This window comes from Serinus canaria, chromosome 9, assembly GCF_022539315.1.
Source record: "Serinus canaria isolate serCan28SL12 chromosome 9, serCan2020, whole genome shotgun sequence".
NCBI classification, from domain to species: Eukaryota; Metazoa; Chordata; class Aves; order Passeriformes; family Fringillidae; genus Serinus; species Serinus canaria.
The window spans coordinates 8,009,942-8,028,282 of NC_066323.1; the positions used below are offsets into that span (position 1 = coordinate 8,009,942).

General features: G+C 38.5%; 1 protein-coding gene across 2 annotated transcripts; it reads right to left on the reverse strand.

Annotated features, from left to right (window-relative positions):
- Positions 1–49: 49 nt before the first annotated feature.
- KNG1 (kininogen 1) lies at positions 50–16,528 on the reverse strand. 2 transcript variants are annotated; one of them, XM_018912832.3, is made up of 11 exons: positions 16,189–16,525; positions 13,200–13,310; positions 12,194–12,278; positions 9,784–9,956; positions 7,979–8,086; positions 6,313–6,394; positions 5,633–5,799; positions 4,087–4,194; positions 3,033–3,122; positions 1,404–1,563; positions 50–1,055 (listed from the first exon to the last, which is right to left on the reverse strand). In XM_018912832.3, the coding sequence occupies exons 1-11, from the start codon at positions 16,381–16,383 to the stop codon at positions 868–870; spliced, it is 1,467 nt and encodes a 488-aa protein (XP_018768377.1). In that variant the 5' UTR covers positions 16,384–16,525; the 3' UTR covers positions 50–867. The 2 variants fall into 2 exon arrangements, with proteins under 2 accessions (XP_018768377.1, XP_009087321.2); XM_009089073.4 differs by having other exon boundaries at positions 50–1,563; positions 16,189–16,528.
- Positions 16,529–18,341: the final 1,813 nt, after the last annotated feature.

Genomic DNA, 18,341 nt, shown 5'->3' on the forward strand with positions numbered 1-18,341 from the left:
TGTGTGGGTTTTGGGTTTTTTTTCAGCTGAATAAGTTATCACATCCAACCAGAGGGAAAACATATTTTATTTAGCAAGAAATATTTGGTGCTTTTTAGCTAATGCATTGCACCAAAACCTCAACCTTTGGAAGATACCCAGAACAGAAAAATCTGTCCAGTCTCAAAATGATGCACAACCTAATAATGGAAGAAGGCACACAAATTTTAGGTGTCTCAAGAGTCTGTAATTTTGTCATCTGATCTGTAGTATTTGTTCATCTCTGCTGAATGAAAATCTGGCAATCAATGTGCTTCTCTAGGTAGTTAAGATAATATGTATAGGGAATAATAAATCTGCTTTATTTAGGATTCTCTCAGCTGTTATCTCATCCAACAGAACAACTGCTAGTGATAGACTAGTACCAGTATTGATTTGTTTAAAGAAATTAACAGGTAAAAAGGTTCCTTTGTTTTATTCTATTCTTTAAATGATCCACTCCAGTAAATTAAAGAAAAAATATTTCACATATCTAAGAGAGGCTCCCTTGTTCAATATTGTCTTGTTTTACCCATCTTTGGTCGAGATCCTTAGTGTATTCTGCAAAATTCTTTCTGCCATTGTTTTAGATATAAAACTAAGATTTGATGCAGTGATTCAGTTTGTGCTTATAGAAAATTGAGGCAGATGAGTTACACAGATTTACATATTTGCAAATATATGCAAATACACAGTATTGCCATATGGTCTTAGGTCCCCAGAAGTGCTGGTGACCTACTTGAGTATTTCAGCTAACAGAATATGAGCTTTTGCTTTATACATTTCAAAAGGCAATATTCTTCTTATTTTCTGTATAACATTTCTGAAAAGGATCCTGCAATGTTTGAATTATGCTAAAGCGTCTGTGAGATCAAAGTCTTCCTCATTGTTTTCTGTAGCTGGATCGATGTTTTCTGCTGCAGAAGGCAAGAGATCCTCATTTGTGAATTCTCTGGGAAAGCTAGGAGGGGCTGGAAAGCCCACAAGTTGTTTCCATGGTTTTCCAGGACATCTGGGACGAGGAGATTCTGGGCGATCTGGCAACCCATTAAATAAAGAAGTATCAGGAGCAATTAGTGGCTCTGCAGGTCTACTGGTTTCCTCCCTTGCAACCCCTGTACTAACCAGTTCCAGTGGAGTTTCAGCCCTGGATGATGCGAGGGTTTCATTTTGATTAAAACCCCTTTCATTTGACTCCTCAGAAGATTTGGGGTTTGGATGTTTATGTTTATTCTTTTTACTGTGTTTTTTATGCCCACACCCGTGGCCACTTCTGTGCCCACAACCAATGTCATGCCTGTGCCTTTTGTCATTGTCATGATCTTTTTTAATTCCATGCCTGTGCTTATGCCTGTGTTTGTGCCTGTGTTTGTGCTCAGGTTCACCTTCGCCTTCTGGTTCCTGTCCATTGTCATTCCTCGTTTCTGTGCTAGGGCTTTGACTTTCTCCTTCATTTTCATCAGTATGTGAAACTGCATGTGGCTGGCTTAGCAGCACAGCACTCCGGAAGGGTGTGAATCCAGGAGGCCTCCTTGCAAAGAACATCTGAAAAACATTGCAATCGTAGCCACATTTGTTACATGAACAGAACAATTGCTTCAGTTGTGGGAAATTCAGAAGCTGGCTCATTGCAGTACATGAATCATTTAGCAGATTTTTAAACTAAAATCTAAATAAGTCTCTCTTCTGAGATAAGCATACAAACATAAACATCCTCCCAAATAATTCTGGAGTATTTTAGCACCTGTATGTCTAAAAAAAATTTTGTATCACTGAAATTTTGTCAGTGTAAGAAAGGAATTATACTACAGAGAGCAAAACACATGTACTGGTTTTAATTTATGAACAATACAGTTGGATTCTAGGACTAAATGTCCCAGCAGATGTTAGAGTGTTACACTCCCATGTATAGCACCAATTTATGCTGAAAGTTAACGCATCTCTGAATAGCATCAATGGCAGAATATACAGAAGATCTGTCTAATTTTGTTATATAAAATGTAACTATTCCATTTTTTACTTCTAGATTTGACATATGCATTTCAGAATACTGCCTGGAAATAACACACAGAGATTAAAGCTGATAATATCAAACATTCTGTTGTAATTGAGTCATCTCTACTCTCTCATCAGTGTTCAACTGGAAGACAAAGGCTGTGAATACATGGTGTACACTCACTGTACAATACGAGTTTCATTTCTCTCCACCAAAGTCTCTGATCATTATCTAGCTGCAAATCAGAGTTATTTGGGTTGAAGCTAAATTTGAAAGTTGATATGGATAAAATATTATAGTGAAAGTAGAGAGGAGAGACATTAGCTGATACGTAACCAATGACCGTATAGTTATGAACGTTCTGAGCAGAGTGGAGTTATTAGTTACAAGGGCAGGGTAATCTGTCTTTATTCAGTGTCACAATGGAGAATGGAGTCTCTGCAATCCTCATAAATATCTGATAAAAAATTTTTGTATCCCATTGTGAGATTTTCAGACTAACTCTCATTCAGGACTAGTTCTTTATGGAGTTGAGTAGGAAGAAGTTGGAAGTTCCTTGTGCGGAGACTGACAGCTGCAGCAGGCACCACTCGACTCATATGGAAAGGTTCACAGACACTTTGAATATCTGTGGAGTATAATTATTGTGCCAGCAAATACATTTTTATTTCAACTTTTAAACCCAGTATGAGTAGCAATTTGAGGAATTTGATGGGGCTTGATACTCCAGAGCTTAACTGAGAATACAGAGGAACAGCCAACAGGCAGAACTTCTCCTTGTCCCAGTGTCTTTGTTTGTGTTATCACCTTGTTGGTTGTGATGAAATGGCTTTGATATAACAGTTGTTGAAGTTAGAGGGTGAGAGAAGAGAATGTGACATTAATGAGGCTGTTAAAAGAACTGTGTTCCTTTATTTTTGGTATAAAATATGGGATAACTTGGAATGGATAAAGAATTTATTGACTGCCTTTGTCCAACGCTCTGCTTAAGAGGGTGGATAAAGAAGAAGAATCTTACCACTTGGTGCTCCTCAGAGCAGTTCACCTGGGGATGGATTTTATCCTGCCACGGGATCACGAGAATTTGTGCATCGCATGACAGTGATGCCTGTTAACAAAGCAAACAAAACCCAACACATCAAGGCAACAAAACTTCAGACACAAAGGAATAGACTTGGGCCTGAAAAAAAAAATGGGGTTTTTTGATAATACTTTAAAGTCCTTGGAACTTTAACTAAGTGTTTAATAAATCTTAGTGATGGATACTTCTGTATTGGAACACATCACAGCTTAGCTTTTCAAGGTTGTAATATGCCTGTGTGAACACTTTAATTCAACTTTATATTTCCTTTAGATTTCAGATTAAATCTTGAAAATGGGAGTTTTCATCTCCATCACTTTTGGAGCACTAACTGCATAATCTTCATAATATTCCTAAGAAATATTTTTTGTTTATGGTGTTTCTCCTACTAAAAATTGGGAAATTTAAATAGAGCCTTATTTTTTCTTTTTAGTGCCTGCTGCACCAACAAATTCTAAAATCTCACAGGTAAACACTGTTCATGTGGTGGGAAAAGAGATGGGAGATAAAGGCCCTCTCCCCAAACAACCCCCTTGCCAATGGTTTCTGGCCCTATCAGCATTCCTTTCCAGTGTCCAGAACATATTTTCCCACTATCAACAGTATGGCATGCACTCCAGAAATGTCATTCCTTTGGTCACAAGTAACAATCCAGTCTCGTGTTTTCCTTAGCTGCAAGTCCACAGACTCAGGAGCATTGCAGCTATTTCATTTGGCAGCAGCTTTCTCCTCTCCTTTCTTTGACTGATTATTATCAAAAGAAAGTTCCTTTGGTTTTGCAGTGAGCACTGATCCTGCAGCTGCAGTTCAAGTTTCAGGGTTTCTTAACTTGGGTTACGAACAGTGAAAGCTGCCCTTCTTCTTGGAACAAGAGTTTACTGAAAGAGGTAACAGAACCCAGGATGTGCTTTTACTTAAGCGTTTACAGTTTCTGATGCAAATGAATTTGTCCATTAGAAACATTACAGTTGGCAAGATTATCATTACTTACACTGTTTGATGTGGCTGCACAGTCTTCATTAAGTTTTCCAAATTCACTCTTAGAACAGTTTGTCTTCCACGCTGTAAACTTTACTTGATACTTTTTTCCTGCAATCATCTGAAAAATTAGCAAGAAAGTTTTGAGCACAAAAGGAATTTTATTGAAAAGGTTTCACAAGAAGGATGATTTTCTACAAGCTTATACTACTTGTATTCTAAAAGTCCTAACCACTGGGCCATCATATGTGAAGAACAATATTAAAATATTTGGCAGTAAACTTATCTGCTTCTAATCAAGTAACTTATTTACTCCAGTTCCTATTCTCAAAAATTCTGGCATTGAAGCTGAAGGAAACGGAAAAGGTCAGAATAATAGTGGGCCCACAATTATTAAATGTCTGTAGTAATTTCATTAGTAACAGATGAAATCATTAGTGATAGCACTGTAGAGAGCCAAACACGATGTCAGAAAACTGGAATGTGAGTAAAACAAAGTGCGTGATGAACAGGCTCAGTTGAAAATGAACCTATTTGCCAAACAAATTAAAGAGAGAAACTGCACGGGTTCAAGAATGTGCCTGCTATGAGTTCTCTTAGTATTTTTCACAGAGCTTGAAATACTTTATCTTCCTTCAGGGACATCAGGCAAGAGATGAAATTTTATTTCCCTGAAATCGATTTTAAAGGTGTATGCATGCTAATATCAGTCATGACAGGGAAAGTCAGAAGGAAGAAAAAAGTTCGAAAGAAGAAAAAGCACAGATATTATCAGTAAGATAATATGAGCTATTTGGAAAAATTCTGGTGTGCTTTTAGCGCCTTCTCCAGTGACACCTCATGCTCAGGAGTAGTTATGGCCAAGTATTTTCTGAACTACTCCACTGTCAAATTTTCAATTCTCTCCTAAACTTCTGTTTTGATGTATTGGGACAGTAAACAAGGCTTATGCAAATGCTGACCAATATTATCCTCCTGATTCCTGATCCTTTATCAAGCTCTATTTATCTGTATGTGTAAAGTTATGCACAGATGTCCTTTTCTGAATCTAGCTAGAGTATTATTAGCAGCACAATCAGTATATAAAATAACACATTTCTAAGGGAAATTAAGATGCCTCATTTTGGACCATACAACACAACTGTAGTGTGGACACTGCTTAAAATAACGTGGAGAGTATTGGTATGGTGGATCAAGAGTTTTATTAGATAGGAGTAGTCCTATCTAATAAAACTTTTATACTTTAAAAGTTTAAGGTATGTTACAAAGGTAAAAAGTAGGGCAGATACACAGAAATCAAATGCTCTGAGCCAACCTTCTTTACATCCTTTTAAAATCATTTTGTTTTATGAAAAAAAATTTGAGAGATTGGAAATTTTTGAATGCAAGCCAATATGGATTAGATTTTACAGGGAAAATTGCATGGATGTTTCAGTTACCACATGTATCAGCACTTAGACAAAAACATTATTTCCAATCTAAATACAAACTTAGGTAACATTCAACTCAGGCCAATAATAACGTCATGTCTGTTCCTCATCTCTGTGAAGTATCCCAACCTGAACTGTCGCTGATTGTATTTCTCCAACTTTATAGTAGAAGTCATCATTGCTCTCTGAATTATACTTCTCTGTAGAAACCTTCAGTAGCTCCTTTAGTTCTGGACTGTCATTTGGGATAGTCCTTGGACAACCTGGGCAAATGGCAGCAACTACCGTTTCTTCAACTGAAAGAGAGCAACAGGTTTCAGATCTAAGAAACAAAAGGTTCAATGTAGATGGAGGCTGGGAAAAACACTTATAAAGCTCTGCTTTCTGGAACTCTTAGTGTTTGGGTCTTTGAAATGAAAACAAAATATATTTGAGTTTTATATGATCAGCAATATCATATCTTGGTTATCTAAAAGAACATCAGCACCCACTGTCTCATGGGACATTTAACAACAGTTCTCTCATAGAAACAAGAACTGTATGTGTCAGTTGTAGGTAGCCAGAAAATATGGAGAGGGAACAGCTACATGTATGGAAAGACCTGATTTGGGTGAAACAAGAGGTGCATGTATCTCGCAGTGAATTTTTATGTTGAAAAAAAAATCTAGTCTGAATGGGTGAGAATACAGCATTTACTACATGGAACAGTATCTGTGTCCACATAGGCTGGAGGAAAAAATAACAATACATAACAATAAAAGACACTGAAAACTGTGGAACTTTCAAAACTGATAGTGCCTAGGACATACCTGGAAGCTTGCAGTCGCTGGCGGTATCTACGATCTCTGCCTGAAGATTCTGAAATGCTTTGGCCTCACATTTAGCTACACGCTGGAGTAAAAAATGCAAAACAGCTCCTTGTTATTTAGAAATCATGAACAAACTCACATCCTAATATGTTCCTGCTAACAGAATAAGTCAAGCTTCCTTCCTTCCTTCCTTCCTTCCTTCCTTCCTTCCTGCCTTCCTTCCTTCCTGCCTTCCTGCCTAAAACCAATTCCACCATTCCAGTGATTAAAAACAGTAATAAGGAAAGAACTAAGGGGCAATTAATACATCCAGGAGAAACTGAGAAGTAATATTTTGGTAAACAGAAGTAATATTTTACAGATTTGTCAAAGTTCTGCAAAGCATCAGCAAAGGTGGCTAAAGAGACCTCTCGATATACAGAGATTTTAAGAAAGGTTTTGGTGAAATCCTTTATCAAAGAGTAAAGAAACCAAATAAACCATAAAATAAGAAGGAAGACTTAAAATCCAGACCTTAGGACCAATGACAGTTACTTGAAAATGTAATTATAAAAAAATCTACTTACTAGTATTTTAGAAAAACTGATGAAGAATAATGTCAAGGCTTATTATCCAGGTTAAAGGCATTGATATAATGTCCCAGTATAGCTCAGTGGTTCATATGTTTGTTGAATACAGGGTACAATTCTGTCCCTCCCATTTAAAGATGAATAGTACAGAGCTAAATAAAGGTATGAGAAAACTTCCTTGGAATTTGGTCATTCCAATATTCTTGGAATATGGTATTCTAGTATCTGTCAATGATCTACTGGCAAGTTCAGGGGATAAGTGCTTATGATCCAATTCCAGAAGCCCTGTGTGACCAAAGCAGTATGTGAGTGAGGCAGTGCTCCTGCAGTAGGTGAGGTGACAGAAGTCATCACCTCTGGGTGACAGCTGGGGAAACTCAGACTCAAGCTGGTTAAGTAACTTGCTTAAGGTTTAAGCGCACATGGGTAGTGGAGGGATTTGCTTCAGCTAGTCTGACTCTCATGCTTCTGTTATTTGACAGTGCTGTCATTCTTTTCTTTTTTGACCAATACTTCTGAAACATTCTTGAGATGTACAAGGAGTAATTTTTGAACAGGAGAGGCTCATGAATGTAACAATCAATGGTGCATTTCCTCAACAGCTGAAATGGATGCCATTCTGTCCCTCCAATTTACCACCACTGTTCATGACTCTGCATTCCTGACCTCTGCCTTGTGTTTGTAAAGTCATCTTTCTGATGCCCTCATGAGCTGGTTCAGGGAGGTCTGTTGAGAAAGGAAACCTCTATTTTTGGTACAGCTGCTTCAGTTCCAGGTCAGCAAAGCCAAGGGAGTACCTGGGTTTGCAGCACTGTTTACTTGGATTATATATAAATTATGATAATAAATTTCTTTTGAAGCTATTATTTGGACTGTGGTAAAGGTTAAGTAATAATTCAACTACTGACTTTCCTGAGAAAATATGTCTTAGGCTGGAAATTGTGCTAATTTTAATTATCACTTCTTGGGTTGTACATGAGTAACTCCTTGAATATCTGGATAAAAACATCTCAAGGGATTTATTATTTGGGTAAGACTCTCAATGACTATTTGTTAATGTAATAGTTTCTGGATAAACAGATTTGGAGATTACTTACACCTCTAGAAGTGATTTTGCATTCTGGAGTTAAATCTTGAAATTGGTCTTTGGTGCAATTAGTCTCCTCAATTTCATATCTAATTACATAATTCCATCCAGCTACCACCTGGAAGAGATATTTAGGTTATATATTATGTAAAACAATGCAAACTTGAAAGTTAAAATATTACATGAGATTAGCAAAGAAAGCAAAAGTAGCGCTTTCTATCTGTCAAATCACTTTGCACTCATTAAGCCATAGATAGTTTGTGGACTGCAAAAAAAATCTTGTCTTTGCAGTACAAAATGTAAACTAAGTCCTGCTTTTGTTAGAAGTGCACTCTGTATTTGGTGTCCACTTCTGGCAAGCCTGCAGCCTCACACTGCTGGGTTTCTTGTGCTTTCCTCCAAAGATCTGTTACTTATTACTGCCTGTGACAGGAAGCTGGTCTAGATAGATGACTACAGTAACACAGCCTGGCAAGTCCTGCATTCCTGAGCGTGGGACACAGTAAAACACTATCTGAATAATGTAACTTTATACTGCTGGCATCATTTTTTGTTGAGTGTTCTGCATTTATCATCTACCCATAATTGTGTCTATCCTGGGCTTTACCTTCCCACACACACTGCTTTGTCCAGGCTCATAACCCTTTTTGGAAATTTTCTCTCCAGGAAGCTGTTCCATTTTCCTAACAGTGGCTACTTTTTCTCACCTGTGAAACCTCTCCAAATCATATTGTTGGGCCAGGTAACATTGTATTAAAAAGGAAAGCCAATCAAATATAAGAACTTGTTATCCCAGATCAATTGAAGCGGAGAGCTCTGAATTTTCTCTGTTTCCCAGAGGCGACATGATGGTTCTCTTTCCAGCTGCTGGATTGCAATCTATCTGCAATACTTTGTCATGTGGCTTAAATGTTGTGCAAGTTTGTCTTTCAGCAGAGAGGATTGCTGCCACCAGTAAATATAACGAGGACAGTCTGATTTAAATCATGAGTCAAGCTGACATGAGATCAGAAGTTGCTTTTTGGCTTTGTAAATATAGATAGATTCAAAGAAAATGGTCTGTGTTTGCTGTTGGGTTCTACACTGGTTAAAAACCAAATAAGAAACTTTCCTTTCTAGCAATGTCACACCAATCCTTAGGAAAGCCTTTCACAGGGAAGGAATTATTGCATGAAATACCAGATGACAGAATTTCTGCAATCTGAGTAGTCTTTTCTTGCAAAGCAGATATTCCCATGAGCAGAAATCTTGCAGCAAGTGGCTTGCTGGGTTTTTGAGTTCTCTTACCCATTTTTCCTATGTGGGGTTTACCTGTCCTATAGCACATAGCAGCTGCTGACAAATGGGCCCTATTGCCTGCAAAACCAGACATGCCTGCTGCTGTTTGAGAGGCTGGTGAGTGTGAGAGACATCTGTGCAGGCTGGCAGCTTTGGCTCAGCCCCTAGGAGGGATCTGCTCCTGCTGGAGCCTCAGGTCAAGGCCAAAGGAAATACCCAGGAGGGTCTGAGATGATACAGGTTGCATGTGCCAGACCAGAATGCAAATAAACTTGTGCTAAACTCTACTTAGAAGCAACTGCAGATTAAAAAAAAGGGTATACTATCGGTTAAGTGTTCTGAAAATCCAATAGGTAACTGCTAAAATTCCTTATAAATGAAGATAATTATTTATTGAGTCTACCCTCTATATGCATTTTGTATGATTTACTATTAAATATAATCCACTTTAATGTCAGAAACATACACAAAACAAACAAGGTACCTGCTTTGGGTTGGATTGTTTCAGTAAAATTTAGAGAAAAGTCATGCACAAACCTGTCTCTTAGCTTCTTTTATTTCCACAAGCTTAAAAAGGGCAAGTTCATCACTGTGCTTGTTAAACTTTTGAATGGCTTTTTTCAGAATTTCTGACACTTCTGAACCATCACTTGATATAGGATGAAAGCATCCAAGACATGGAGCGGCAGTAAGTCTTATCTTTGACACATCTGGAAAAGAAACAAACCAAAAAACATAGGGCTTCATGCAAAACAGCCTTAGGTTTTCATTTTTCCAATCTGGGAGTGAGCAAGGACTTTTCCTGCTTTTAACTGGTGTGATAAGCAAACCCTATAATCCAGTTTCAAGGCCTACAAAGACATTTTTATGTTGAGGAACATGCTCTGGTTGTGGTAACAGGGGCTGTCCATGACCTTAGGGTCCAGGCATGGTTTTGGCAGTGAATCCCATACCAGCAATTACAAACTGCAGAAAAACCTTGCGTGTAGTTTTGACACCATTAAGGAAGATACATTACTCATTCAGCCAGGGAGGAGCCACTGGAAGATACAACTAAAGGGATGGTTTTCAGATTCTTCAAAGCTCACCCACAGCGTGCAGCTGCTTGCTGTCCTCACCATGTTTCAAGATGGGGACTTCAGAAGTGTTTGGGCTCACCCGTGTGACTCTGAGTGCCCCAGGGACTGTAGATGAGCTATTCTGCTGTCCTTACCAGTCATTGTGACTGCCAGTTAGACTTGGTGCTACCTTCAGGCTTAACCAGCTGGATTGGCTGTGAATAGACAAGCTTGACAGGGATGCTCAAACTCCTGTTTCCTACTACTAATCCTATTAACTCTCTTTCCTTTCTAGTAATCATGGACTGGATTTTCATAAATTAATTTTATAGTTCAGTACATAAATTAATTTCACAAGTCAGTGAGCTTGAGAATGGAAATGGGACAATATGTGGTCTCTGTGGAATTGAAGTAAAATTTATGTGCCTGATCTTCAGCTGGCATAAACTGGCTTAAAGGAAGTTATTCCAGTTTGCACCAGCCAGGAAACCAGTCCAGGATCAGTTAGATTGAACTGCTCCACCAAAGAGGCTGAACAGTGTGGTACCAATACAGTGGGGAAATCCCTCACCTGTCAGGTGTGACCAAAGTATGTCTTATGTTGACTCAGTAATGACAAGTAGATGCCTTACAGAAAAGCATGACTACATTTTCAGTAAGCAGTCACAAAGGAGATCATGAGCCAACAGCACACCCACTTCTAGACCAACTGTGGTCTCAGTACTTTCATAAGGACTATGCTGAACAAACCTGTATTTTCCAGAGTTGTTATAACATGGTAAGAAGAGATGAGTTCCTTAGGCTGAATACCTGATTCGTTTAATTTATAAGGGGATTTTTTGCTGTCTAAGCAAAGATTCAAATGCAAATTTCCCGTGTGTTCTCTGTGGGATTCACACAACTTTCTCTGGCAACTAGGTGTCACCATTTCCCCACAAATGCAGCATTTGTTCAGTGCAGAACATGGAGTTTGTTTACTGCAGTTCCTAGAAGGACACTGGCTGTAGGTAAAGCCATTTCAGCTTTAAACAAGATAGCTAGGAGCAAAAAGCAGATACCAGCTGCCAAACATCTCAGATATTGGGAGGAATATTTCTGTAGTTAATAGTTAGATGGATATTTTAAAGCAAACTTGGGTATGCCTTTCAGAGCACGAGACATAGAGATCTCAGTTGGAAATCTTTAAAACAATGTGATCTCTTTTTACTAAGGGAAATTCCTATGTGAATGTAATAGTCATATATGAGTGTCTTAAAGGTGAAAAATCTAGTACTGCTTATTGTTAAGGTTTAAAAGATTAGCCTCTTAATCATACATGATTACATCACTGCCAGATTTCTATTTTGTAAATTGATTTTTTTTTTCTATTCTTGTTTGGGGTAAATACTTGTTTTAGTAAACTTTAACAGCAAGAATTCAGTCATTTTCATTTTGAAGAAAATGAAGGTGCAATTTTGTCATACCAAGTTTTTTGCAGTAATTCCTCAGACAATTTTATGCTTAAGTAATTATAGACGTTGTATAGAAAGTTGACGTGTGACAAGTTGCATCTAGTCTCTTAAGTTATTAGTACACTTTTGGTCTTAAGCAAAAAAAATTTAACTTGGCATAATTCTAGTGCTTGAAGAAACTTACTACACATACATGCTGAATTTTATTACCCTGTGCAGAAACTGCCTGTGCTTCACTGATTTAGTCTCTATGTATATACCAGTGAAGTGAAACTTTATCTTTAACCAATAGTTGCTTACAAAAGATTCTTTAAAAATGTCTGACTGGAATGATAAGGAGCTTCTACCTTTAAAATCACCTGAAAGTTTCAGTATTATATTTATTCCATTTTTATTTGTAAATGTATTTGTTGCAATTTGTCCCAAATAGTTACATACCTGAGAAAATTTTGCACTCTTGTGAAACATTAGTTGTTTTATCAGCATCATTCATATGAACTCGAGCTGTGCATTCTCCTGTTTTCTGCAAAAACATATGGCAACAATTGTCTGAAACTTGCTAAAGAAAAAAACAGTGCTTTAGCTATTGAACCCAGCTGACAGTTGTAGACTGATTTTGGGGAAGAGGTTCACAGGTATATTTGTAGTAATGTCTAATTTGCTGTTTTGTTACTGAAAAAGGATCAGTTTTGTTGATTGTGAGGAAAGTAGGGGACAAACTGAGCCGATTACTTGAATGATGCTTTGTATTTGTATGATGTGCATTGATTAACTGAAGACTTTACAGTCAGAATAATGGAATTTAACACATGACTAAAGGCTATATAAACTATGTATTTATCCATTTTCCTCTCTGCTAGTATAAGGTATGCAGTAGTTGACCACGGCATTTCACATAGATTCAAATTATATTGTCACCATCATCCCTCCCTGTGCACTGTGTGAAAGAGCAGTGCCACCCCCTGGGAATGTGCAGTGTTCCTGCAGTGTGTGCCCCGTTGTACCTCCCCTGGGTGCCCTCTGGTAGCACGAGTCAGGCAAGTTTGGCACTGCTGAAAGCCCTCTGCCAAAATTTCTGCCATAGCAGCTTCCGTGTCAGTATTAGGTGGTGCAAGTTTTCATTACACAGAATTAATACCAAGTTTTACAGTCCTTACACTCTCAAAGTGCACAAATCTTATGTTGGGTTTATTGAGAACCTTCACATTGAAGCGTTGAAATGTTACCTTTCTGCATATATTCAGGATTGCACCAGAAAACTCAGGACTATAATGGCTAACTTTGGGGTTATAAACATTTCTGTAGTTTATTTCTGTAGTCATATGAGCTCTCAAAAGCAACACAGCTAAAAATGTTAATTCTTCTACTTTATTTTCCCCAGGCAATTGCAGTCCTGGTCCTTATGTTTCTGTACGGAGAGCTTTTAAAGAGAACAGATACTTACAGCCTCTGCAGATACTTTGTAATGACAGTGTTGCCAGTGTTTGTTTTCCTCACTGGCACAAGTGCTTTCAAGTATTCTGTATTTCACATAGAACTGTGGGTCAGGACCTGCCTGGATTAAAACAACATACATGTCATCATTTGCATGGTAATAAATCAAGTAAAAAGATAAGAGTTTCAAAAAAGTAAATACTATTATTTAGTTACCTTAAATTTTATAGTATGGTTTCCATTAGCTGCTGGTCTCTCAGATCTTGGTAGTTCAAATATTAACTTACCTAATTATATTATTTAGCCCTTACCTACAATGACAATATATTGATATAATGGATACAAACTGCATTCATTTTAACTTACAGTACCCATGGGTTTAGAACCAAAAAGAAGTGGTTAGACTTTATACTCTTGTTCAAATGTACTCCAAAAAAGCCATTTTGGGTGGCTGCTTGGACAGTTAGCATAATTACCAGCTTGGACTGTGCTCCTGTCTGATTCCCTCGCTCTCACTCTTGGCCTCCTCCCAGATCTGTCCACTTTCTTTCTGCACAGCTCCCCTGGCAGCCCAGAACCAGCAGCCCTCAGGCAGCCTGGCAGTGCCCAAACTGCTTGGAGGTACTGGGGAACTTCAGCTGCCCAGCCTGCGTGGGAAGGGGGGAGCAGGGATGTGCTCTGGAGACAGCCTTGAGCAGTGCCTGTGGTTTTCTACAGGCATTGGAGGCTGGGCTGCAGGGCAGGACACCCTCAGCAATCCCATAAGATGAAATAAAAACATTAAGCAAAGTTTGGCCCAGCCAGTGTAAGTACTTCAGAATTTGGTAAATCAGTAATGGGCATTTTCTCCTTGTCATAAACCAGGTAGCAGGCCTGTGCCTACAGGTGACAGTGACAGCACTGTAAGGTTTTGGTTCATCCTTTAGAGAAGATAGAAAGTCAGAAGTTACTAACCTTTTACAGCCACTGAAAATTCTCTGCCAATGTGACTTTTCAAATACAAAGAGGCAGCTGCTGTAGTTTAGCACTGATTATTCTAAAATATCCAGTTATCATTCTCTGTCTCTGCTGGGAGGATTAAATTATAATTCTTGCCTTAGTGCTACCAAAAAAATGAGGCTGAGCTGATGTGGTTGGCATATACTGGATTTACACTGATGCAGTAGACACAGAATTATATTCTGCCTTCTCTGAATTCCTGTTGTGCATTGCTACAGGTACGAAGAAGTGTAGAGATACCTCAAACAATGGTTGTAAAAAAGGATAAAAAGGGCTCTAAAAATATAATAGACTTAATGCTCAGCAGGTAGAAATTGACTTTTATGGAATTACATCAGATTATACTATTTGGGATTTTAAAAGAGCTAAATTCTGTTCTCTGTTACAGTGTTCTAAATCTGCAATAAACCAGCTCAGTAAGTAAACAAAGTAAGAGAAGGCATTGTTTCTGTATTAGTTTAACTATTTGCTATTAGTTTATTTCATTACTATTGTGAATAGCTATGCCTTTAACTGGGGCAGGTTTAGTCTTTCACTAGTAAGCTTTTATGTTTTATTACCTTATCAATAATGAATGTACATGAATATGTAATAACCAGCTATTTAATTAATGCATTCAACATTGTGAGACTAGCGAGGAGTAAAATCTATACTCTTTTTAGAAAAAGAATCTCAAATATGAGGAAATTTTAATTGCAGATTCCTTTTCTCTGTTTTTACTTAACATCATAATCAGATCAATGATTCAAAGTAATAATTGATTTCCACTTTGTGTCTTTTAAGAAAAGGAAAGATGCCTATCTAGAGAAGGAAAGATTAATAATAATTGCAATAAATATGTATTCTTAAAAATATAGCATTGTTTAAGATAAAATTGTGAAACTCCCATCTCTCCTTCGGGAATGCCAGCAAAAGGAAGGTAGGTGGTACTACAGCTCTGATATAGAGATATTTGCATTTGGCTGTTGTTAAGAATGAGAACGTTAAGAATGTTCAGTGAGACTATTCATTTAATTAATATTAATTATTTAAAGGGTTTTCTGATTTTACTCTTTGTCTCCACATGCTAAAATCTCCCCAGTGTGTAAACAGGAACACAAGAGGGCAGCTGCCAGGAGATGTGGGTAATTTGCTGCAAGTGTTTAGCAATGCATGGCTCCTTTCTGAGGTCAATTTCTGTCTGGGTAAAAGTGTCTTGTGATTTTGGAGTGCAAAATATTCTCTCTAACACTGGATTTCTTGTGGTTTACATCTGAAAATCCAATCCAGTAGAAAAATATGCTAATGTTATTTTCAAGTAAAATAATGCTTGTCATTATTATGGTAATACCATCTTTGTATACCTTTCCGAGGTAAATACTCTTTTGTTAGATTAAGGCTATACAGAAGGATTCCAGGCATAGGATCATGTTGCATTCTTCTTTCTCCTGTAATTTTAGCTGTCACCTAATTTGACTAAAATACCACCTAGTGATTCTAGATAGATCTGTGACTTAGGACTGGTGTCAATCAAATAATATTCACAAACAAGTCAGAATATTGACAAACTTTGTCAGGTTTTTGGTTTTTTTTTAATGTGCAGCACCAGCTCTTCCCAAGTCAAGATTACATTAATTTTTTTAATAAGTGTGGTTTTGCCATTGGTCTGAAAACCTTGCAGATGATGGAAAGGGGTAGAATTCCCAAAAAAGAAAAAGGAGAACAGAGTGGAACAATAAGACAAATTGTGTTGGTGATAGAAATTTTCTATTCTTTAGTCTTTGCATTAGTAAGCAATTCACCGGCACAGAGTTCTGCTGATAAAAACATAATATATGCCCCTGCTTGTCCCAGGAACAAGTATCTTATTGTGCAAGTCACTTTGATTTTTTAAAACATTTTTGGAAGACACTTTGCTGTCATGCTTGCCCCCTTACAAACGAGATGGAGATAAGCTGATTCAGAGAGCATAAACAATTTCAATTTTTTTTTTTTTTTTTTTTTTTGCAAAGTCTACTTACAGTTCTCTTGGCTTCCATCACCACGTATAGAGCAAATTGGTTACCAGTTGCTTCGTCTCCATTGTATTTCTTCAGTGCTGCATCAACAGCTTTAAAGACATCAGGGTCATCACAGTCCGAAAACTCAAATGCTGGAGGAACGGCTCTGCTAGAGAAAAAACTACAGCAGAGTGCTAGTACAATGAAGGCCTTCATAATTGGATGAAAAAGGCCCCCTGAATTAGAAGGCTCTTTAAGAACCAAATGGAAAAGGAATGGCTGACAGGATTTTAGTCACCTCTTCTGTTTTTCAGGAGCAGTAGTTAAGTAAACAGAATGAGTGGGTTTCTGGGGTTGGTTGGTCCTCATCATACCCTGTTTATACTGCAAATAAACTTCTGAGTTTATCTAAATAAACTTTGTTTGTTCACCAGAATGACACTAAGGTTATCCACCTGCCATCAAGATAACAGGATAAATGGCTGCAGCTGGGGACCAGTTTAGGCAAAGCAAAGCGAAAGAAAAAGAAGTGGCTGTAGCTTTCTGACTTCTTAACACCTAGACTGCTACTGAGAAGGAATTTTACAAGGCTTGAATAAAACATCCAGGAAGGTCACAGTTGCAATGAGTTTTGGGCAACAACCTTGTAAATTTTATAGATCTGTTTAGTGTTCAGGCTGCAACAGTTCTGAGAACTATAGTACTCAGAACGTGTTTGAAAAGTCTTTGGACATGTGCATATGGTTGAAAGTCACATAACCCTTCAACAGCACTTGATAAACCTTGTCCTTCATGGTCCTTTTGGAAAGCCCAACTCTGCTGCCATGTGGAGACTGCCTGGTTTATGGATTAGTCAGTGATCGTAGTGCTTTGTTAGTGTTACAGATATGTGACACCCAAGAACAAAGGATTAAACATATCGTTTGAGTCTGGATTAGAGCCAGGATTAGAGATGGCTAAGAACATCTGATGCTTGTCTCCCCTGTGTGGCACCCAATAGCTTTGCTTTGGGTCTGTGAACACCTTGGGATTGCCTTGGCTCCTGTGTTGCAGCTGTTTCTTGCTGTATTGGGTTTGTGTGGCAAGGTTCTGATAGCAGGTGATTACAGGGGTGGCTTCTGTGAGGAGCTGCTGGAAGCTTCTCCTACGTTTGACAGAGCCAATGCCAGTCAGTTCCAAGATGGATCCAGTTCTGGCCAAGACTGAGTCCATCAGTGCTGGTGGTAGTGCCTCTGGGATAACACAGTGGTGAAGGAAAAAAAGAAGGAACTGGGAAAAAACAGGAGAGAGAAGAGAGAGAATATGTGAGAAAAACAGCTATGCAAATCCCACAGCCTGTGAATAAGGTATGGGAGGAGCTGCTGTGGGTGAGGAGTAGAGACTTTCCTGCAGCCTATGGAGCAGACCATGGTGAGGCAGCTGTGCCCCTACAACCCCTGGAGGTCAGTGGTGGAGCAGGATTCACCTGCAGCTCAGGGAGGACCCCACACCAGAGCAGGTGGATGCCCAGTGGAGACTGACCCCATGGAAGCCTGGGCTGGAGCAGGTTTGCTGGCAGGACTTGTGAGGGCCCCAGTACTGGAGGAGTTTGTTCCTAAAGGACTGCACATCATGGAAAGGACCTACACTGGAGCAGTTCATTAAGGACTGCCTCCAGTGGGAGGGATCCCTGGCTGTAACAAGAGAAGAGTGTAAAGAGTCCTTATCCTGAGGAAAAAGGAGGGATAGAGGCAACATTTGATGAGCCGACTGCAACTCCCATTCCCATCCCCCTGCACCAGCTGAGGGATAAGGTAGAGAAAATCAGAAGTAAATTTAAGCCTGGGAAGAAGGTGTTTTAAAGATTTTACTTCATTTCTCATTTTCTTACTTTGGTTTGATTAGTAATAAGCCAATTTCCCCAAGTCCAGTCGGTTTTGCCTGTGATGATATTTGGTGAGTGATCCCTCTATCCTTAGCCTTGACCCATGATCTTTCTGTTATATTTTCTCTCCCCTGTCTGGCTGAGGAGGGCAGTGACACAGCAGCTTTAGTGGCTGCCTGGCACCCAGCCAGGACAAACTCACCACACTTGCTACAAGTTTTGATTAAAGAAAATGCACTTTAGAGACTGTGGATAAACTAAACCAGAAATAAGTTTGTTCATACGTGATAACAGACTTTTAAAAATCAGT

Bases quoted from the DNA above. Each gene is read 5' to 3' on its own strand.
- KNG1 (XM_009089073.4), bottom strand. From the start codon at position 16,383: ATGAAGGCCTTCATTGTACTAGCACTCTGCTGTAGTTTTTTCTCTAGC. The intron at 4,195-5,632 runs GTTGGGATACTT...CTAATTTTTCAG, and splicing joins TACAATCAGCGACAGTTCAG to ATGATTGCAGGAAAAAAGTA. The intron at 1,564-3,032 runs GTAAGATTCTTC...AATGTTTTTCAG, and splicing joins GCTCTGAGGAGCACCAAGTG to ATGTTCTTTGCAAGGAGGCC.